This window comes from Phaethon aethereus, assembly GCF_964289735.1.
Source record: "Phaethon aethereus genome assembly, chromosome: 7".
NCBI classification, from domain to species: Eukaryota; Metazoa; Chordata; class Aves; order Phaethontiformes; family Phaethontidae; genus Phaethon; species Phaethon aethereus.
Window position 1 is genome coordinate 35673980 of NC_138583.1, and position 20363 is coordinate 35694342.

The 20363-nt window shown below is 34.9% G+C and overlaps 1 protein-coding gene across 1 annotated transcript in view; it reads left to right on the plus strand.

Annotated features, from left to right (window-relative positions):
• WDR11 (WD repeat domain 11) overlaps positions 1–19499 on the plus strand; it is a gene marked incomplete at both ends in the record, with an annotated part of 43019 nt that extends 23520 nt beyond the window's left edge. The window contains 18 exon segments of the mRNA XM_082002372.1: positions 463–571; positions 2738–2808; positions 4126–4234; positions 4565–4689; positions 5126–5273; positions 6130–6236; positions 6701–6815; positions 8541–8712; positions 10238–10346; positions 11109–11171; positions 12382–12447; positions 13219–13390; positions 13658–13753; positions 15118–15283; positions 16181–16278; positions 17246–17391; positions 18200–18279; positions 19342–19499. Coding sequence (XP_081858498.1) covers positions 463–571; positions 2738–2808; positions 4126–4234; positions 4565–4689; positions 5126–5273; positions 6130–6236; positions 6701–6815; positions 8541–8712; positions 10238–10346; positions 11109–11171; positions 12382–12447; positions 13219–13390; positions 13658–13753; positions 15118–15283; positions 16181–16278; positions 17246–17391; positions 18200–18279; positions 19342–19499 — 2110 coding nt within the window.
• Positions 19500–20363: the final 864 nt, after the last annotated feature.

Sequence of the window (20363 nt, forward strand, 5' to 3'; positions counted from 1 at the left end):
TCTTCTCTTTCTGGACTGAAAGAATCACATCTCCCCACCTTGCTATCCATATGAATTTTTTTCTCTTTCTGTATGCTGGCAAAATCGAGTTACTTGATAGTTCTTCCAATCTGGTAAAGCACTGATTTAATCACTGTAGTGCTGAGTATCTGTGAGGGATTTTCACAAAAGTTACTACTGTTTCTAAATGAAATTTTTGTTTTAACTAGACGAGAACTAGTGTAGTCTGAAAAGAAAGATGCTTTTTAATTTAATTCGGTAACTTTATATTTACGTCATAGTTGTAAATGCGTAACTTCTTTTAATGCTTAAATGTAGTGTTTCCATAAAGTGTAGAAAATTACTTCTGTGCTGTTTTCGAACTGAAGAAAATGCATGAAAAAAATTACTGTACTTTAGCCTATTTTCTAGCCATTCAAATATTTTGGCTAATATGCTGCATGTACTCTTTTCTGATGACAGGGGAATCGAGTGGATAAGCTTGACTGGGTTTATTTCCTTTGCGACATCAACACCTAACAATCTGGGGCTAGTAAGGAATGAGCTGCAACTGGTGGACCTACCAACAGGTTAGTATTTCCTGAGAAATCTGTATGAGAGGCTGACAGATTTGCTGGGGAGTGACAAACAGAAATTCTTACTATGTGTTTTGTTTTTTCTGTTCTCATGACAAAATAAAATATTAAAGAAGAGTTTTAACTGGTTCTGCTCTTCTGGTCTTGTGAAACCACGTAATGTTTTCCGTGTGGTACTCTACAGAGAGACTGAAACAATACCTTTGTAGAGATGTCTTTGGCTTGGACTTACTAGAAGAATGAGTATGTGTCAGCAGGAGGTTTAGGAGCATTCACACAGCATGGATATTAGTGGTGTATCTTGTTCCCTAAATGCATGTATTTCCAGATGTGTTTTGTCACAGTCTACACCTGTTGCTTCATGTGCACCTGAAATAGTGTTGAACCATTTGTTGTGGTTTGTATCAGCAACAGCTAATTTTTCAAGGTAGGCCAGGTGTGTGGCCAGGATTTGAGAGTATGAACGTAAAATGGATATTTTAATGATGAAATTGGATACTTTTATAAAGAATTGGAAGGATTAAAAAATAAAAAACTATAAAGATACAGTTGATAGCAAAACTAACAGTCAGATTATGTGGGTTTTTTTCAACTACTCTGGCCTTATAATGAATGACAGATATATTTGTGATTGAGTTCAATATTTGCACAATACTAGGAGGTATAATTTGGAAGATTAGACAGCCCAAAACAGGAAGCACTTCAATAATTTAAAATTATTTCTGAATGGGAAAACCTGGAGCCACTTAATTTCTGATTGAAGAGGCTGAATCTTGTAACACATGGCTAATTCTGAATTGCTTTATGTAGCACAGAATGATTTTTGTATTTTTTTAAGCTTATGGAAAAGACTCAATTTTGCTGCACAAAGAGGCTATTCTTTTAACATAACAAAATTGTAGTTTTTTTCCTGATAATGTCTTTGGTTCATTTGTTTAAAATCAAAACAGAAAAGATACGTACTTTGTAAAATTCATTTAATGTTAAATGTGATTTTGATTTTTCACTCAGGTTGTAAATCAGTATTGAAACATTTGTAAATATAAGTGATAAAAGGCTCAGTGTTTCTGCAGGCAAACAAGTTCCAAGTAAATGTGAATACCCGACACCTTAGCATCCTTAAAAAATGTTACTTTTCCTCTTTTAAAACTTAAAAGAAAGGTGTAGCTACTTAACTATTTGATCATTGGGTCTTCCATCAGTAATTAGGCCGACTTCCTATTTTAATTCTAGTAAAGTTGTGCTGGTTTATATTTACTTCATGAACATTTTGACAAAATCCTCATTTATGTTTCTGAACAACAATAAGGAAGAAAATTCCTAGGGTATTTGATCACTAATGAAGAAAATCGAGGTGGAAGGCTTCTTGTAGCCTGGCCTCTGACATGAGAGCTCTAACTAGCATTGTTGATAACTAGACGTATTCACATAACTGGCATAAGATAAGTAATTTAGCTATGAGCAGCCACAAGAGCGGCTAAAGTTTGAAAACTTGAATTTTACTTGAAAGGTAAGGAGAATGAAGCTTGCATAAGAGATGCTGTGATACCCTGGTGTTTGTAGGTCATTATTTTAGTGAGTTCAATGAACTTGAATTCTGCAACGCTTTGTACAGGTGGGTGAAAATTTTGTTAGGGGAAAGATTGCAAGTTCTTAGGGTTTATTCTTTTAGCTGAAAAGAAAGAAAGGATGGTTCTGCTAAGTGTGGAATGAGATAGTACTTCACCATGGAAATACTTTCAGACTTCATTTACGGCAGAGTTAATTTCTCTTACAAAACTTGAATTTTACTCACTAATTTCCTCCTTGGGGAATTGGGAATATAGCTCATTGGCCTTTGTGTGGAAAATAATAATTCTTTGAACACTCTCTATTTATGTAATACTGATGATGCATCAGTTTCAGTAGTTGTGCTCTGGAAGCGGATCAGGTATTATATCAGACAGTAGAGTTTACATTATATTTAGTGCTTTGAAATGCAGTAAAACTTTGACAACAACAAGAGTAATGTGAGATACAGCAGATTACTTGGAGATGATATAGTTTAGTTTATAAAATAGGTCTGCTTACAAACAGAATAGTTTATAAACTATTTCTATTTTTATATTTAGTTTAGTAACTATTTCTGTTTTCCTGCATGTTGTTTTTGTGTTCCAGGCAGGAGCATCGCATTTCGTGGGGAGAGAGGCAATGACGAGCCAGCCATTGAAATGATAAAGGTGTCTCATTTGAAGTAAGTATATTAGCCTTGTGAAGTTTATAAATTTTACTGTACTGTATAAAGATGGTCGTCACTTCATAGAAATAATAGTAGTTCTGGGAAAAAACACTCCAGATGGTCTAGAAAAATGTGCAACGGCATCAAGAGAAAAATACTTTAGAATATTAGTTCCAAGTGCAAATGCTGTGAATGTCTCTGTGGTTGACTTTGTCACTTCAGGATCCAATCACATTGCAAGGTCAATCATCAATATTTTAGTTCTTTTAAGAATTGCGTTCACTGAATGGACATTTTGATAATATTGGTGAGAATGAAAGTGCTGAACAATTTTTGTCAACTTTGATTCTCTTATAAGTTAATTCCCTTTTCTGTAACTTAAGCCTTACTTAAAACTAGAAGATTAGCGTTAAGGGTGGGATGATTTTTCACATGTTTATTAATTTTTCTAAGCATGTATTTCACACCTTTATAATAATTGCCTACTGAAAAAACAGATGTGAGGTATAGTTGTTTGAGAAGTCATCTGATAAACCGAATTGTTCACCATCAAATCCTCCTTATTTTGAGATCAGCCCTGTGATAGGAAGCCCTGGTCTTCTAGTGTTAAAAATAATACCAATAGAATGGTCTTATTAATACATTAAAAATTAAGAATAGCCGTGGGCTTACATGAAGAGACTAGAATGTTAAGTGAGAACCAGAAAGGATAGTTCATTTGAATAGAGATTATTGCACTTGAGAAGAGTTCATATAGCTGCAGAGCCAATCTGTATTTTGAAGTTACATGTGAAAAGTGGTAGATTGAAAGTGTTTTACTCATTTAGCTCCACAAATGAAACGTCTGAAGACATGACTGACAAGTGGTTTAATGTTAAGAGGATTTTATGTTCATTTATCACTAGATTAGGGAAGTGATATGTGTCTGGAGTAGAGGAAAAAAAAAATGTCCAACCTACAGTCTTGGTATGTCTTTCTGATACCTGGTGTAGTCATCAACTCGGGATGAGTATGACTAAATTAGAGGTGTTGAAGCTTTCTCTGAATTTCCTCCCCCGTCATCTTTACAGTAATCGAGCAGTACCACCTAACAGAAATTTCTAATTCTTTTAGATTTGAAGGAGGACTCCTTTTCCGACAGACTCTTTTGTACTTCAGTAAATCAAAGAAATCACAAGCTTCAGAGTGGGATTTGAGGCAAATTAATTTACTCTGCTGCTTCTTAGATTTTGAGGGTTTCCAGAGTGCTGATATGAACAACACCTGTCAAGTAACATGCACAAATTAAAAGGAATAATTACTTTTGACGTAGCAAATTCTTATTTGTTTTAGGCAGTATCTAGCTGTAGTATTTAAAGATAAACCACTGGAGATCTGGGATGTCAGAACATGTACTCTGCTCAGAGAAATGTCTAAAAACTTCCCTACAGCGACTGCTTTGGTAAGGAATAAAATCTTTTACTTACTGTTTATTAAATTTAATATGTTGACATAGTATAAAAATCTATTAATAACTTTGCAGCAAAATGTTACTGTATCTGTAGCATACGCATAAGTGCTTTCACCCTTCTGTTTTCATCTGTCATCAAATAGAAGCAAGAAAAAAGGAGGTACTGGTGGAAAAATCTGGTCTGCTCTTTGGGTGATAGGAGGGGGGAGGTATCATAGAAAGCCATCTTCATGGAAATCATTATAATTAACAGAAAAATCCCCACTAAATTCAGGGAGTAAACATTTGTCATTTCCATTTTTCCTGGACAATTTTTCACAGGAATGGTCACCTTCTCATAACTTAAAAAGCCTGAGGAAGAAGCAGTTAGCAGCCCGTGAGGCCATGGCCCGACAGACGGTTGCATCAGATACTGAAGTTAGCAGTGTAGAATCTTCTGTTATCAGGTATTTCTCATTCTGATTTAATGTTATTCTGCGTTTGTTGTTTTTCCACCATGTGCCATTGCTCAAAATTGTTCATTGAAGAAAATATTTTGGAACTGATTTCTTGAGTACATACCAGACAAAGCAACTTTATGGACCTCCCTTTAGCTTTTAGATGTGGAACTTTGATTTACTGCTGAATGAGAGAAAAAGTGTACCTGTTTCTCTCAGGTGTGTCTGTAGCAGTCCATTAGTTACCTTATTCTTGAATTAAAACTCTTATTTGCCCCCAAACATTTCCACAGGTGTATAAATGATTTAGCTGCTGCTTCTGGTAAATTGTTTTAAAGGTAATACACATTTTTGTGCTGCCTCTGTGCATTAGCTAGGGAGAATTTGCCTTGCAATTCTAATTTCAAGAAAGAAATACTTGTGTCTCATTGTGTTCTCTTTAAAGCTTATTACAGGAAGCTGAAAGCAAATCGGAGCTGAGCCAGAATATTTCTGCCAGAGAGCACTTTGTGTTTACAGGTGCTGATGGGCAGGTTTACCATCTCACAGTAGAAGGAAACTCAGTAAAAGACAGTGCAAGAATTCCTCCTGACGTGAGTTCCAATTTTCTGTACCATTGATGCTTTAAATTTTTTTCTTAACTATGTTTTCCAGAAAAAAAATCAGGGATATGCATACTAGTGGCAAGTGGTCATTAATGCAGTAGTCTGAAATGTGAAATAAAAGTTCCAGCTTCAAAAACCGTAGCAATTCTCTTTTCACAATCTTATAGTTTTTCTATTGAAAATGCTGTTGAAATAAATGATGTTTTTACAAGTTAGAATCTTCATAGGCCCTGACTTGCTTTCTGAATAAATTACTGACATATTTTAAAGAATTTTAGTAAAGCATATACAAAAAAACTTGAATAACAAAGAGGGTGTTACTGAGACATCACTATGCTCTGTTAATGGATTTTATCTTTCATCATAAGGAAGACTTCAGTGAGCCAGAGCACTCTCTTTAGAATTTTAAGTTAGGGTTTTTTTCCAGTTACTCTGAAGAACAGTCTTTTCTTTTTTCAGTTGTTCTTGAAGGCTTTGATAAAAGAATTCCTTTTTCTAAGTTCAATTGATTTTTTTGTTCCCTACTTTAGTATATGCTAGTATTGTGTTTAATGAGATCTATCATGTTGGTGTTTCCTTGCAACAAGAGACAGAGAAGTGATTTCCATTGCTTTAAACCCCAAATTTTTTACATGGAAGCGTCTTTTGAAGCATTCTGAAGCAAATATGACTGACGTGATAAATTCCTGTATTCAATAGAATTGTTTCTGTTTTAACTGAGCAGAATTTGGTCTATCACGTCATACAATATTTAAGAAAAAAAATCAACTAATGTTTAAAAGTTTGTTCCTGTGTTTGACTCTATTAATCGCAATATTTTATTCTGCTTTTTAAATATTTCCAGGGAAGTATGGGTAGCATTACATGTATTGCCTGGAAAGGGGATATCCTGGTTCTTGGAGACATGGATGGAAACTTAAACTTCTGGGATTTGAAAGCTAGAGTATCCAGGTATGAATGCAAATTAAATCTGACAAACATCAGATGATGAGTGACAGAATGTTGGGTTTTTTCTTCCCCCTCATTTTTATTCATCTGTTCATCTGTGATGTTTGAGGTAAAAAAAGCAAGTATTTTGAAATAAAATTTCAGAAGATGCCTACTGTGTTATAGTTCTCTCTTGTGTTTTCAGCTGGAGTAACATTTTATCAAAGTTTTTAAAACAGCTAGATATCTTTCCTATGTTAAATCTGCAATAGCTTCTGATAAAACCTTAAGTATTGTAATATTTATTTCAAGCATGTGACGTTTACTTTTCATGATCATTTGTATAGCCATTTGTGCATGTATGCATATAGATTGTGTTCCTCAGTCTGTACTGTATCAGGACCTGCAGTGTTCATGGAAAGGATTTAACTACCCACAATATTTGTTATAGAATGATCAATACCAATCTTGTGCTTTTCTTTCCTTAGGGGCATTCCTACACACCGAAGCTGGGTCAAAAAGATACGTTTTGCCCCAGGGAAGGGAAATCAAAAACTTCTTGCAATGTACCATGATGGAGCAGAAATCTGGGATTCAAAAGAGGTAATTATCTGTTGTTTTGATATGTGCTTCTTTGCAAAATACACATATCACTTCTGAGAATCAGGGCGAGTCAGGGATTGAGTTTTACTTAGTCATGGTTTCTTGCTGACAGCTGTATAATAAAGTTGTACGGCATTTCTCAGAGGACTTTTAGTTCCTGTGAAGCATTTTTAAGCTGTCATCAATGAAAAGTAGCTTTCAGTCATAAAGCTGACAATGTCTCTGAGATACTCTCTGTCATTCTCTTGTAACGTTTTTGAGGCAGACACTGATAGTTTAGTGGGGAGGCTTCAATCTTAGAATTTAATCTGTGGACAAGAGAGTTATCTTTACTACACGTTTCTTAACTACGGTGCATATTAAAGAGTATATATTCTTCAGTGCATAGATTTAATTCATTAGGAAACACCAGAAAGCTAGACACTTGTTAATTAATGTTGTCTACCTTCTCATCTTACTCAGAAATTCTGTAGTAATGTTCAGAAATCTTCTGGGGTGTGCTTCATAGGTCTTTCAGGGGATTATAGTACCATGGGGAAGGAAAGATAACTGTAATGTTTTAACTTAGCCCCCCTAGAGTATGTTCAGGATATAAAGGTTTGAAACAGGAATTTTAATTTTTTTTTCTCTTAACTTTGTAGTGAGTGCCAATTCCTAACTTGGACAGTTAATTTGAGCAGTATGAAACTCTCCATTGATGACAGAGTTGGACAGCAGATATGACCAACAACTGTGAATTAGATAGGCAGAGTAGAATATTATCCCATGAGTCTCTCCTTCAAGAATATTTGAATAGTTTTCACGTCATGGCATACTCCTCCTGTAGCTGTTGCCTCTCTTTCTGGGACAAGAGGAAGAGTTTCCATCATGAAAGCATTTAAAATTTTTTCAGATTTTCAGACGAAATTCTTTCAGAGTATCTGTAGAAATATTTTATAGTCGGAGTCCTATTATCCTTATAATCCTGTCCTTAGAATTTCACTTTTGCCTACAATCAGTTATCTGATATTTCTACATTTTTCTCTAATTCCCTCATGCTCTAGAGCTGTCGTACCTTACATCTCTCTTAACTCCATGCTTTGCACTAGAACAGGTGAAAGGAAACAGCAGAATGTTGATTGCAGCAGAGGCGTTGTTAATATTTCCTTTATTAACAATCGTAATGTTCTGTGATGCTACAGAAGGGTTACAGAATGTCTAACTACTGACTTGTGGTTAAAAGTGCAGTGTAGAAGGTTTTGTTTATCTGTGTTTTATTTATGGACAATAAATGATCCTAGTTCCATAATGTTATGTTAATAGTATGTCTAAATGTATGTCTAGATGTATTTATCAAGAAAGTATATGTTTATGAAGAGCATGAGTTGGTTAATGAGAACCTCACTTTCCCCTTCTTGCACGTATGCTAGATCAGGGACTGGAATTAAAGCGGGCGTATAGATTTACACGAGTTTACTGTGGAAATTTTATGTCAAAAAAGATAACAAAAAAGCAGCTGTGCTCAAAAGGATCTTTCCTCAGGTCTCAGATGGGAAAAAGTATTGTTTCAGGGCAACCATGTGCCTTACTCCAATGTTTCTAAATTCCCTGCTCTCCAGAAGAGACCATCATTACAATGATTTATGACTAACTTCACCTTTTATTGCAAATTTTGTGGTATGCCTCATGGGCGTGTGACAGAGTCTTATGCTAAAGCCTACTAAAAATGAAAAATAACTTTCCAAGGTGCAAATGGTGAGCAGTTTAAGAAGTGGAAGAAACGTCAATTTCCGAATCCTGGATGTGGACTGGTGCACTTCAGACAAAGTGGTCTTGGCATCAGATGATGGGTGCATTAGAGTTCTAGACTTGTCCATGAAACCCTCTTCTTTTAGAATGGATGAACAGGACCTAATAGGTATGTTGATTTCTTTTTTTGCTATGAACTGCTAGATATTTCATTTTGAAAGTGGACCATAATGTTTAGCACTTCTGTTAGAACAGAGAATTGTCACATGTAGAGGTTAGGTGTCCCTGTAGTGGTTTTCATAGATGCAGATAAATTTTTTAGGCTTAGGTCATATGGGTGGTTTTTTCATACAAGTTTAATCTCCTAAATAAACTGTACTTTTTTAGTATCTTAATTAGGATATAAATTAACAAAATACGAGCTTTTTGTACAGATGTCTAGGAAGTTTATCTAAAAAGCATCGGTATATCAATTAGGTATCAGTACCTACGTCACTGACATTCATTACATGATTTTGAAACATTTGTTAGTGTGAAAATATTTTTACTAATATTTCCGATGTCAAAGGCTGTTTGTAGACTGATTCATTGCTTTTCAAAGTAGATTTTCCCACTGAACTCTAAAATAGAAATATTAGTGCTCTTTGACTTTTTTGGCATATGTTTAAGAAGGGAATTTAAATATTTAACTATGTAAATAGCTAACTAAGCTACATTTTTCTAATATTATTACTGGTGTTCCAAATAACTGCTTTTGTTTTGGTCTTTTTGGTCAATCCTGCCTTTATTCATGCAATTTCCTTAAAACATGTAGATTCTGATTAAGACATAGTTAATAAACAAAACTGTGGTGTTGGGAGCTGTGATGTGGGATGTTTGAGGATACATATAATTTATCAGACCCTAAAACCAGAGCCTGTTCTAAAACCAAGCACACTGAAATTAAGATACGCCAGGGTTAAGGTTGCCTGCAATTTAGCTGCCTCTACACTGTGACGATCTTTTAATTACAAAATCACATTTACAAGATTCCCGCTTCATTCAGTGCATATGAAGTACAGGGAATTGCTGAATAGTTAATAATGTAGCTGGTTGGCACTCCTTTTATTCCTAAGTCACTGGGTAGCATTTATTGCATATCGTCCAAACCGTGTACTGAATAACAGACTTAGTGACTTTTAAATATGTATGACAACAGTTAGGACTATAATTTTCATCTTATTTCTTTGTTCATATAGACAAGTATTAAACTTCCCAACATCCTTTTGGGATGATGGGTATTAATCCTTTTATTATACTAGAAACTACGATTGCAAAGTAAAACTAAAACATATGTTATGGTACATTTTGGTGTAGCTGTACTTTCCAGCATGTCCTTGTAGGAGCAATAATCATTGTATACAGCTCTACTTAATGCCAGTATAATGTATTCTGGGAGTCTATGGCTAAATCCAATATGGAATGTCCTGAAATTCTCATTTAAGCATGGTTGATAACCCTGTACCTTCTATGAAATATTTTTGCTTGAGTGTAAAGATAAGCTTTTATGTCTAGTAACCCATGCTGTGTATATGAAAAGACTGTGATTTACGATTTTCCTCTGGTGCTTGCAAACAAGGTGGTACATTTTATGCTTACTGAACACAGTGTTATTGCACATTAGCTACCCAACAATGAATCTTCTTTTGTTTCAGAACCTGCATGGTGTCCCTATCTGCTTGTTCCAAGGGCTTCATTAGCTTTAAAAGCATTCTTGTTGCATCAGCCGTGGAATGAGAAATACTCTCTAGATATTATAAACATGTAAGAAGAAAATAAAAATATATATAAATATATTACTATTTTTCTAAATCCTACATCTTTTATTAGTCTTTTGGGGCAAATAACTGTTAGATGTACAGGTTGCCTCCAGATAATAGCTTCACTATTTATTACTAAAAGTAATAATAGAAAAAGCTTTAAGGTCAAGTATTTTATTTCTTTTGACTTTCAGTAGCCCTTGGCTATTGAAAACTGCTGTCTATTTTAAGATACTGGCAATATTTTGACGTCATTTACAGGTTATATCACTTCAGAGAACAACTGTGTGTTCTCTTTGTTCAAGAAGTTAATGTAAGAATGGTCAGAGTTGGTTCCTAAAGTGTAATTGAAAGTGAAAGGCCTGTAAGACTATCGGTTGGACTGTCTTTACTTTTAGTGAGCCATACTTCACGTCTTAGTAGGAGCACCTTTCTGTATCCGTTTTTGTGTTTGTGTACTGTTGGTGGTCAGATAATAGTGTGCTAGACATTGTCGTTTTAATTAATTTCAAGGTTAATGAGTAAAAGAAAAGTGGGAAAAGAAGGATTGCTGGCACTGACTCTGAGATTGGTAGAAAGGAAAAATTGTCTTTCATTACTATTTTGGAACTCAGAACTAGGCATAGAATCTTGAATTAATGTCTTACCATAAGAATATGAAATACTGTTTCCATATATGTTCTTGTGGTTTTCTACTACCAGTAATACTCTTCCATTTCAGATAATTCTGTAATTTTCTTTTTTTTTTCCTCTTTTTTTAATCCAGTGATTATCCAGAGAATGAAAATATTAAAAACCTTCTGCAAGAGCAATTGAATTCATTGTCCAAGTAAGAATTTTCATATTAATATTTGAGTAGGCTAGTGAATTTAGGGAAAGCAAAAAACCTGAAATTTTTGGCAACTCACAACTTAATGAAGAAAAAATGCTTTTTACCTCTCTAAAGATAAGCCTGAGTAATGACAGCTTTTATTTTAAACAGTTAATTTTTATTTTTATGTAATTCCTAAGGGTGGTGCTTTATTAATTTTATTGAAGATTTAAAATTTTTATTTCAATTTTTTCTACTTAAAAATAAACCATAATACAATCTCAAAAGTATTTTTTAAATAAGCAAAGTAATTTGTTAAATATTGACTCAACAGTCAAAATGTGCTGTTCTGAATATATAAAGTGTGATGAAAGTCAGTATTGAATTTTTAACATTGACTTATCATAGTAGTGGCTGAAAACTAGAGATTTAAAGATACTCATTAGGGTTAGTATATAATTTGTAACTGACCAGTGAGCATTCGTAATTTTTTAGGCAATACTTCTCTGTGATGTATGGTTCTTTGATGTTGGTCCAGACTGTATTGGACACTGCTACTTAAACACTCCAAGGTTTGTTAAGATATTTGAACTCTGAGGAAGACAAGACAAACAATTCTAAAAGCTTTTATTGGAGATACACTTTCAGAATAAGATTCACGTGCATTGCTCTGCTTATCCAGCAAAGAGATTTTGACATTCCATTTAAACTATGAAAATTAGATTTGAAGCTAGTAAACAGGAGTTTTTTCCATTTTCCTTTTCTCCTTTCATTTAGTAGGATGGAAAAGATAGCTTAGCATATTTTTATCCAGTCTGAAACATATGTAGAAAGCCTAAATTCATGCATGTGGATCTTTTATGCTATGGCACTGCACAGTTGCAAAATTGTTTGTAATTAAATTAATCTTGTAATTTGTAGTCACTGCAGACTAATTTATAGCTTTGTATACACCCTTGTGGTTGTTCCCTTTATTACAAGAATAAGGGGTTCCTCACAGGCTATTTAAACTGGTAGAGTGACGTGCTCCTTGAGATGAAATATATTTCAAATTATGTTTACTTCCTGTTGTAATTGTTTTGATAGATGCATTTTTTCAGTTCAGAAAAGAAATTGTGGGTTTGTTTTGTTTTGTTTTAATTTATAGGTGATATATCCTATTTGTGTTCAAAAACAGACAAATTTGCACAGCATTTTACAGATTATTTATGGCTTTCTCTTTTTGCAGTGACATAAAGAAACTTTTGCTTGATCCAGATTTTACTCTCTTGCAAAGATGTCTCCTAGTTGCCAGGTAGTAGAGACTCAGATAACTATATCAAATGTTTCCTAATAAAATCTTGATCCTATTAGTGCATCTGACCATGCTAAAGTTTGAGCGTTCAACTAATTCCCCTCTAACTGAGTGCAATTCCTAAACTACTTTGTTACCCAGGTGTTAGAGTGTTTTCAGGGCAGAGAATGGAAATGTTACCTTACTGAAACACTTAATTTTATTTGCTTGCTGGGTGTAGAGAACTTCCTTCAGTCTTGATGGTACTTTCATAAATGCAGTCCTGCTAACTACATTACGTTTAGTTGTACAGCGCCCAAAAATGTAATTCAGAAGTTCACAACACACAGCAGGTTATATGCAAACAGGGGAAGGCCTGTTTTTTATTTCAAATGTATTTGTTCTGTGTTGTTCTTCTACCTAAACTCTAGCTAATTTTAGTCTGTCTATATTCAGAGATGTTTTTCAAACTTAGTAACTTTCTTGTAGTTGAAAGAGGGTATTAGTGATTAAGTGTAAAGTAATAATAAAATACCAGCTTCCACATATTTATATGCTGAACATTCACTGAGTAATTGCTATTGTAACAGTCTTTTGGCCAACCTCTTACTTCTCTAGCTTGCTGAATGTCATTCCTTGATCTTTTCTTGTAGTTTGTCCCATTGATAATGCAAAGTACTTGCCCACAAGAATGCATGGTCTTTGTAAAAAGATATTTTAAGTGTATAATATTTTTAAGTGGCATATGAAAAAATACAAACATATTTCACATCCTGATTTGTGTCTTCTCAGACTATATGGGGATGAATCTGAACTGCATTTCTGGACTATTGCTGCCCACTATTTGCATAGCTTATCCCAGGAAAAGCCTGCAAAACCAACAGACACAGCAATCCTTCAAGAACATTTGGTTAATCCCTTGGATATTTGCTATGACACACTGTGTGAAAATTATTACTTCCAGGTATTTCAAGGAGTTCAAAAATATATTTAATAAGAATGTCATCAGCATAATAAATGCTCAGCATTGTAACCTTCTTACTATCTTACAGCTTTTCACTATATATATTTCACTTTTATTAGTAACATACCACTCTGGATTAGATCACTCCCTATTATTTAGAAGAGGGGGTATTCCAAAACCTCTCAAAATTTTTCCATATCTTTTAAATGCTTGTTTTTATTTCTTATGGTAGTCTTGCATTTAAAGTCTTTTTACTTCTTCGTGCAGAAATTCCAACTTGAAAGGGTAAATCTCCAGGAAGTGAAGAGATCAACGTATGATCATACCAGGAAATGTGCTGATCAACTTCTTCTCTTGGGCCAGGTTTGTGGATAATATTTTAATTTTTTATTCTTCTTCCCTGTCCATTTTATATAATTATCCTATTCAAGTAAAGTTTTGTCTAACTCATATGTGTCTTGTCATCCTTTTTTTCATGCAGTGCATAGTTTTTGCTGTCGTAATATGTTACTGGTCTGCAGACTCTGTGTAATGACATGGTATATGGTAATGTTTGGTGTTACCTGCTTCAGACTATTTCATTTTCATCAGAACCCTATAAAAATGTTTCTTTCCATCGTGTGACTAGAAAAGAAGAATTACATTTTGAGTTTCCCAGAAATAACTAAAATTTAACATCTGTGGGATAACTCATTCTGCACTTAGTACTCTCATTTTCGGTGACAAAGGATGTACCTAAGCTTCTGGCAGATCTGCACTGAGCAGTGACACACTGTACAGAGCTGCTCACAGAGACCCTGATAGGAATATTTGTTGCATTTGTACAGTATGTATCATGAGCTGTTCCCTACTAATGCAATTGTGCCGCATCCATTTCCAGAAATAGCTTTGGTATTACTAGCTCGAACTTAAATGATTTCTGTGCCACTGTGCATTTGAGCATGTCAACAAACGTTACCGGTAGAAGGTGCCAGAAATATATAGTCTGCAGATAGTCTGTTTAAAATGCCAGTCTATAGAAGTTTAAAAATGCCAGTTTATTGAATCACTGTATTTTAATATGTATTTAATGTGGCTTTTCATTATTTCTGTAATTATCTAAGCCATCAGTTTGACTGACCTCACCAAATTGACCTCTCTAAAAGTTAGGCACCTCATTTTAGTAACAGGCAGAGGTGACATGCCTGCACTGATTCATTTGATTTGGAGACCAGTGTCTGCAGCCAGTATAATGAGCCCCACTGGTGAGGTTGCTCAGCTGTAGCTAACATTTTAAATGGGTGAATTCTACCTTTGTTTTAAAATATGAAGTATTTAATCAGTCCTTGAGATCCTGGCCAGTTTCTGCATCTTTACAATTTTATTTCTTCTCTGCTCATTTTAAATGCTTCTCTTCCTTTTATAACTCTGCAAAAGATTGTGTAAACAAGGAGATAAATATTCTGAATTAAATTTTTCTTTGGCCTCTTCTAGAAACGTTAGTCTGTGATTAAGCGTTACATTCATGATGGGTGTTTAAATGCTATCCTTACTAAGGATGCTTTTTTGAAATAGAATCTTAGTTATTACTAAACTGGTAGATTTTTTTGTAGTCTGTTTTAGAATAATTTTCATTGTTATTTGTTCCAGGTGTTAAAAAGGGTAAAAATATAAAGGCTTTTGTTTAAAAGTGAATATGTTATGGTCCAAGTTTTTGGGGTTTTTTTTTTTTTTTCCTGTCTTGCCAGACTGACAGAGCAGTACAACTATTGTTGGAAACAAGTTCCGAGAATGCACATTATTACTGCGATTCACTCAAAGCTTGCTTGGTCACAACTGTCACCTCATCAGGTCCATCTCAAAGTACCATTAAACTGGTAGCAACCAACATGATAGCCAATGGAAAGCTTGCAGGTAAAATGTGACTTTAATTTTACATTTGCGTATAAACTAGTAATTGTGATCTTATTAAGGCTGCTGATGGAGATGGAAGAGCAGAAAGTTGTAATAAATCTTATATGTTGCATATGTTATAGTATGTTCTTTCTACAGTAGTTAACAGAAAAATGAGCAGTAACTCAGTTGTAAAGCTCAACTTGTTCTGATCCATTTTTGTTGGAAAATGTATTTCTGGAGTAATTCTCTCAGCAACTGTTTGCACTAAAAGAGACTCAGCACACAAAGCTACATATTTTCCACTTTCCTAATTAAAGAATTAATTTAAAAGTGGCTTCTTATTACTGAAGTTGAAATACAGACTTAGTTTCCTTTCCAGTTCAGAACTTGTTTCAAAAAGTGTGTTTTCTTACATACATAGGTTAATTTTGCTTAATGCAAGAGATGTTCACAATACGATGATTGACTGAAATATTCAAAGACGTGCAGAGGAAGTACAAATGTCTGTACTTGCCTGGAAAATATACTTTGCAGTCTGTGGACAACTAACACTTCACTCTAATTACACTATGGACAACGTTCAATTAAAATAAAGGATTATTTATGAAATCTGTTTATTTTATTTAAAGATAATTATCTTTTTATGATGAGTCCAGTGAACTCCTTGTCATTTGTATTGAGGACAAAGATAAATGAGAGCTTTGTGAAGTCCTCCTAAGCTCTGTAGCCCAGGGAAAAGATATGATAACTGACACCCAGCCTATATGGAGAGCCAGGTGGTAGATGGTTTTTCAACATCTTCATGTACTAAGAAAGCTATAAGAGAGATCCTTTTTCTGGGGATGAATGATCTGCTCACACGTAGCAATTCTTTTTTCCCTTAACTTATTATACAGTGTGCTTTTTCTTTTCCAGAAGGTGTACAGTTACTGTGTCTGATCGATAAGGCTGCTGATGCCTGTCGCTACTTGCAAACGTACGGCGAATGGAATCGTGCAGCATGGCTTGCAAAGGTATGTAATTCCTCAATTTTCAGTTTGCTAACATAAATTATCTATTTAGTATATGTAGATATGAAGGCTGATGAGGGTACTAAAGTTCTCCAAAGTTAAAAAACTGGAACATGAATTTGAAATATCATTATCAGTTCTTTTCCATGTGTTAAGCTATAACAGGCCATTCAGCTGGTGCTGACAGATTCTTCTTCAGCCTTTTGACTACAGAGGTCTGCCCTGGTCATCCAAATGACAGGATTGAGGCCTAAAAATGGTTGGAATACTCAATTTTTCTAATTTTTGAGCAGTGGTTTGTGAAGTTGCATATAGCTGGAGCAGTACAGTGTTCATAATGACCTACAAAAAAACACTCCTGGAAGTGGATAAATAGGCAGTGACTTTGTGTTGAGCTCCATGTGGCATGTGTGCTGATTTTAAAGTTAGCACCAACCACATGAATTTGCATCAGCTTCTGTTTTGGTTTGCAGACTTAATTACAATAAAAGTACCTCGACACCGCGTTAATTTTCCAAATTACAATGGGCAGGAATTAGTAAGGATGATCTTTCAGTGTCTCTAAGTAAAATTTCTGTTATGTTTCCTACAGAAAGTATGGAAAAAGTCATACTCAGATTTCCTAAATGAGCACATCCCACTCTTAAGAAAAATAAAGATATTTTGTCCTTAAGTCTTCAGTAAAGGATAAAGATTTCGAACTTCTTAATACTTGAGTTTTTAGAAAAGCCTTGTTGTAAAAACAATGTTCATCACATGTAAATACAGAGTGACCAGAGTGGAGTATTTTTATGCCTATATATTTCTAATTTTCCTGTGTATTGTATTCATTCAAGGGATAAATGTATTTTTGTAATAAAACTGGTAATTTCAGATGCTCTTACTTCTGCCCAAAGTGTTTCACTGAAAACAGAACACTCTGTTTAGTTAGCAGCTGAGAATTCATAACTGGCTTTCCCATCTCTTCAAGGTTCGTTTGAACTCAGAGGAGTGCACTGATGTGTTAAAGCGTTGGGTAGATCACCTTTGCTCTCCACAAGTCAACCAGAAGTCCAAAGCCATTCTTGTCCTCTTGTCCCTTGGATGCTTTACAAAAGTTGCAGAGATGTTGCACAGGTAAAGATGAACAGCACAATCTGCATTTTATCTTACCCAAAATTGTTATTTAAGCATTTGTGACTCAGAAGTCAAGGGGGAGGGAGGGAGTCTGTAGTTTGATTTCTGAGATTTGTTTCTATTTTAACATGTTTTTCTTTAGTTAATCTTAACCTCAGTAGTACATCATTTCTGTGTGCTTGAACTGATGTTTTTGTGGCAATTCCAGTAAATATACTGGCATTTAATTTACTGCAGGCTTTAAGATTGCTAGCACCCCTTGACCAAGCAGCAACAATTTATAGTAGCTATGATTATTTCTGAGTAAGTTGAGCCTTGATCTTTCAAAAATTTTGGAACAAATACCAGTTCCTTCCATGCAGAGAGGAAGAAGGGATGTAAGAAGCTCAGAGAGAGGAGCATGAGGCAACAAGTAGGAACAGTATGAGCTGTTCCTACATACTGCCTGGGAGCAGGGTAGCAGCATTCACTGCCGTGAGGGAAGCACTCGACGCTGTCGAGATGCAGTGAATGCTCAATGCCTACGAAGCATGAAGGCACAAGGAGCAAGGTGGAGCAACATTGGAACCTGAGGGCAGTGTGTGATGTGGGACTGGGAATATGTGCCATACTGGTAGCTAAATGGTGATACTTCCTAACCTTGGTGGTAGTCAGAAGCCTTGTTCAGCCCTCAGTGCAGAAGAAATTTGCCACTCCAGGTGCAAAATTTTAAAAAGCCTGTGTGCAATTGTTTTGATGCAATGTCCTGCAATACTCTTCTGTTTTCCTGCCCTAACAAATTATTCTTTTTTTTTTTTCCATTTAACAGTATGAGGTACTTTGATAGAGCAGCTTTATTTGTTGAAGCTTGTCTGAAGTATGGGGCATTTGAAGTTAATGATGATACAAATATCCTTTTTCTGAAATCCTGTTTTTGCATCTGTGTAACCGTACACAGTGAGTAAGCATGAGCCAGTGATAGAGGAACTAGTTTGCACGGGAATAGGAGTTCCTATTTGTATTTTCCAGGTTGTGTAGTTTGAAGGAAGTATGAGCAAATAGGTGAAAAGGAGTCATTTGCATAAGTCCATAACGTTACCTCCACCTGATGCTCTGTGAGGCCAATGGCACTGGAAAACAAACTAAAAGTGGGGAAAAAAACCAAACATAGAGCGAAGAGAACAGATGATAAGATGTTCTTTTGCAGAACTTGGAAATGATTACTGCAGACTTTGTAGTGAAATTGGTGGCTCAGTTATCTTTTAAACACTGTATCTCAGAAAAAAAAAAAAAGCCCTGCATTGAACCCCTCTGTACACCAGCATACTGTTTTAGTGACTGAAGTCCTTTATGGAGCCAGTTCCAAGAGAGTGAAAACAAAGAAAATCAAAGGTCAAGATGAGATGAACTGAAAATGTACTAAGTATTTTAAAAGGTGTCTAATTGCTCACTGGACATCTAACCTGGTGTCCCGGAAGCTCTGAACAGTTGCTCTATATATTTAGGTATATGCAATAAATAATGATGCATGTGTAAATAATACCTGGTTGTGTTTTACAGAGTCATCACTGATTTCAGCTTGTAAATAAAAAAAGTCACTAGTAAGTCATGTAGATAACTCCAGATACACCTAATTAATGAACAAACCTTGTAGTATGACCTTACAATTTCTTAATTTCTTTTGCAAGTTATAACATGGTATTATGGTAGGTACTTACGCTTATCTGAAATGTCTCTGGTTTAGTTCATAGCACTCTGCATATTGCCTGATAAATGCTAATATGCATTCAGTAGTAGATTTTAAAGCAACATTTTTGTCTGTCTTTGTGCTGAAAAATATTGCATGAGCATAACTGGCAGCAATGTTCAGCATTTTCAGCTTGGGAGAGCTAAGGAGTGATGAGGAAAAAAAAAGATGCTGAGTTTTTTCATTTTGCTGTTCATTTGTGTTTTCCTTAATGCTTCATTTACATAAATTGATCCACGCTGTATATGCAGATTATGCCAGAAGCTTGAAGCTCCTGGGCTTTAAACAGGGAGCTGTTCTCTTTGCCTCAAAAGCAGGAGAAAGTGGTAAAGAGTTACTGATTGAGCTCAAACAGCTGAAAGAGGAAGTGACGCAAGAGTAAGAATTCTATGTTTATGAGGCAATTTGTGATGTCTATCAGACTGAGATTCCACTGTGTGAAAATACATTTTTCTCTTGAATCAGTGTAATAGCTGATATTTGAGCAAATGTTGTTAAATGTGCATGGAGGCAAGATTAAGAACTTTTTAATGTTTATTTTTATGTTAAAATTGTCTTCATTTTCACAAAAGGGGAAAGAAGCCTGTGACAAAATCATACAAGAATATTTCCAACTTTTTCTGCTATAGCAGAAGTCAAATTTAAAAATGTGCTAGAAGAGTTCTATACCTGTGTAAAAGTCTGCACCATATACTTCTAAACATCAAATCTTTATAGTTCTTCACTACTGTTGTATTTATATGTATAAATGATTCAATCTGTACTATAAAAATATAAATATATTTAAAGAATAAATATAGATCACAAAACACACAGTTCTTTCCTGGAACGTTGTGTTTTTTTGATCCAATTTTTCTGTTTAAAATTACTGTTACTTTAAATCGGTTCACTGTATTGTCTTTTTCATAACTGCCTGGAATGGAATCTTTAACAGGTTTACTTACAAAAGTCTCCTAACATTTCAAAAATCCATGAAATGTACTTTTTTTCAATTAAAGTAGTATTATATTCCATGTTATTCTTAAGTGTCCACTCCCTGCACACTGTAGGGACTAAATTCTGCCTTGTGTTGGCTGGTTCATGGGATCAAAGGATCGGAGAAGATCCTACCTCAAAAGCAGCAAGGTAGGCTCCTGCAGAATATTCAGGAGACTGCTAATGCTGTCTCCACAGTTATTGTTTTGTTTGTTATTTGAATGTGTGATTAATAATAGGTAGAAAAAGCATTGTGCAAAGCCAAAATGTT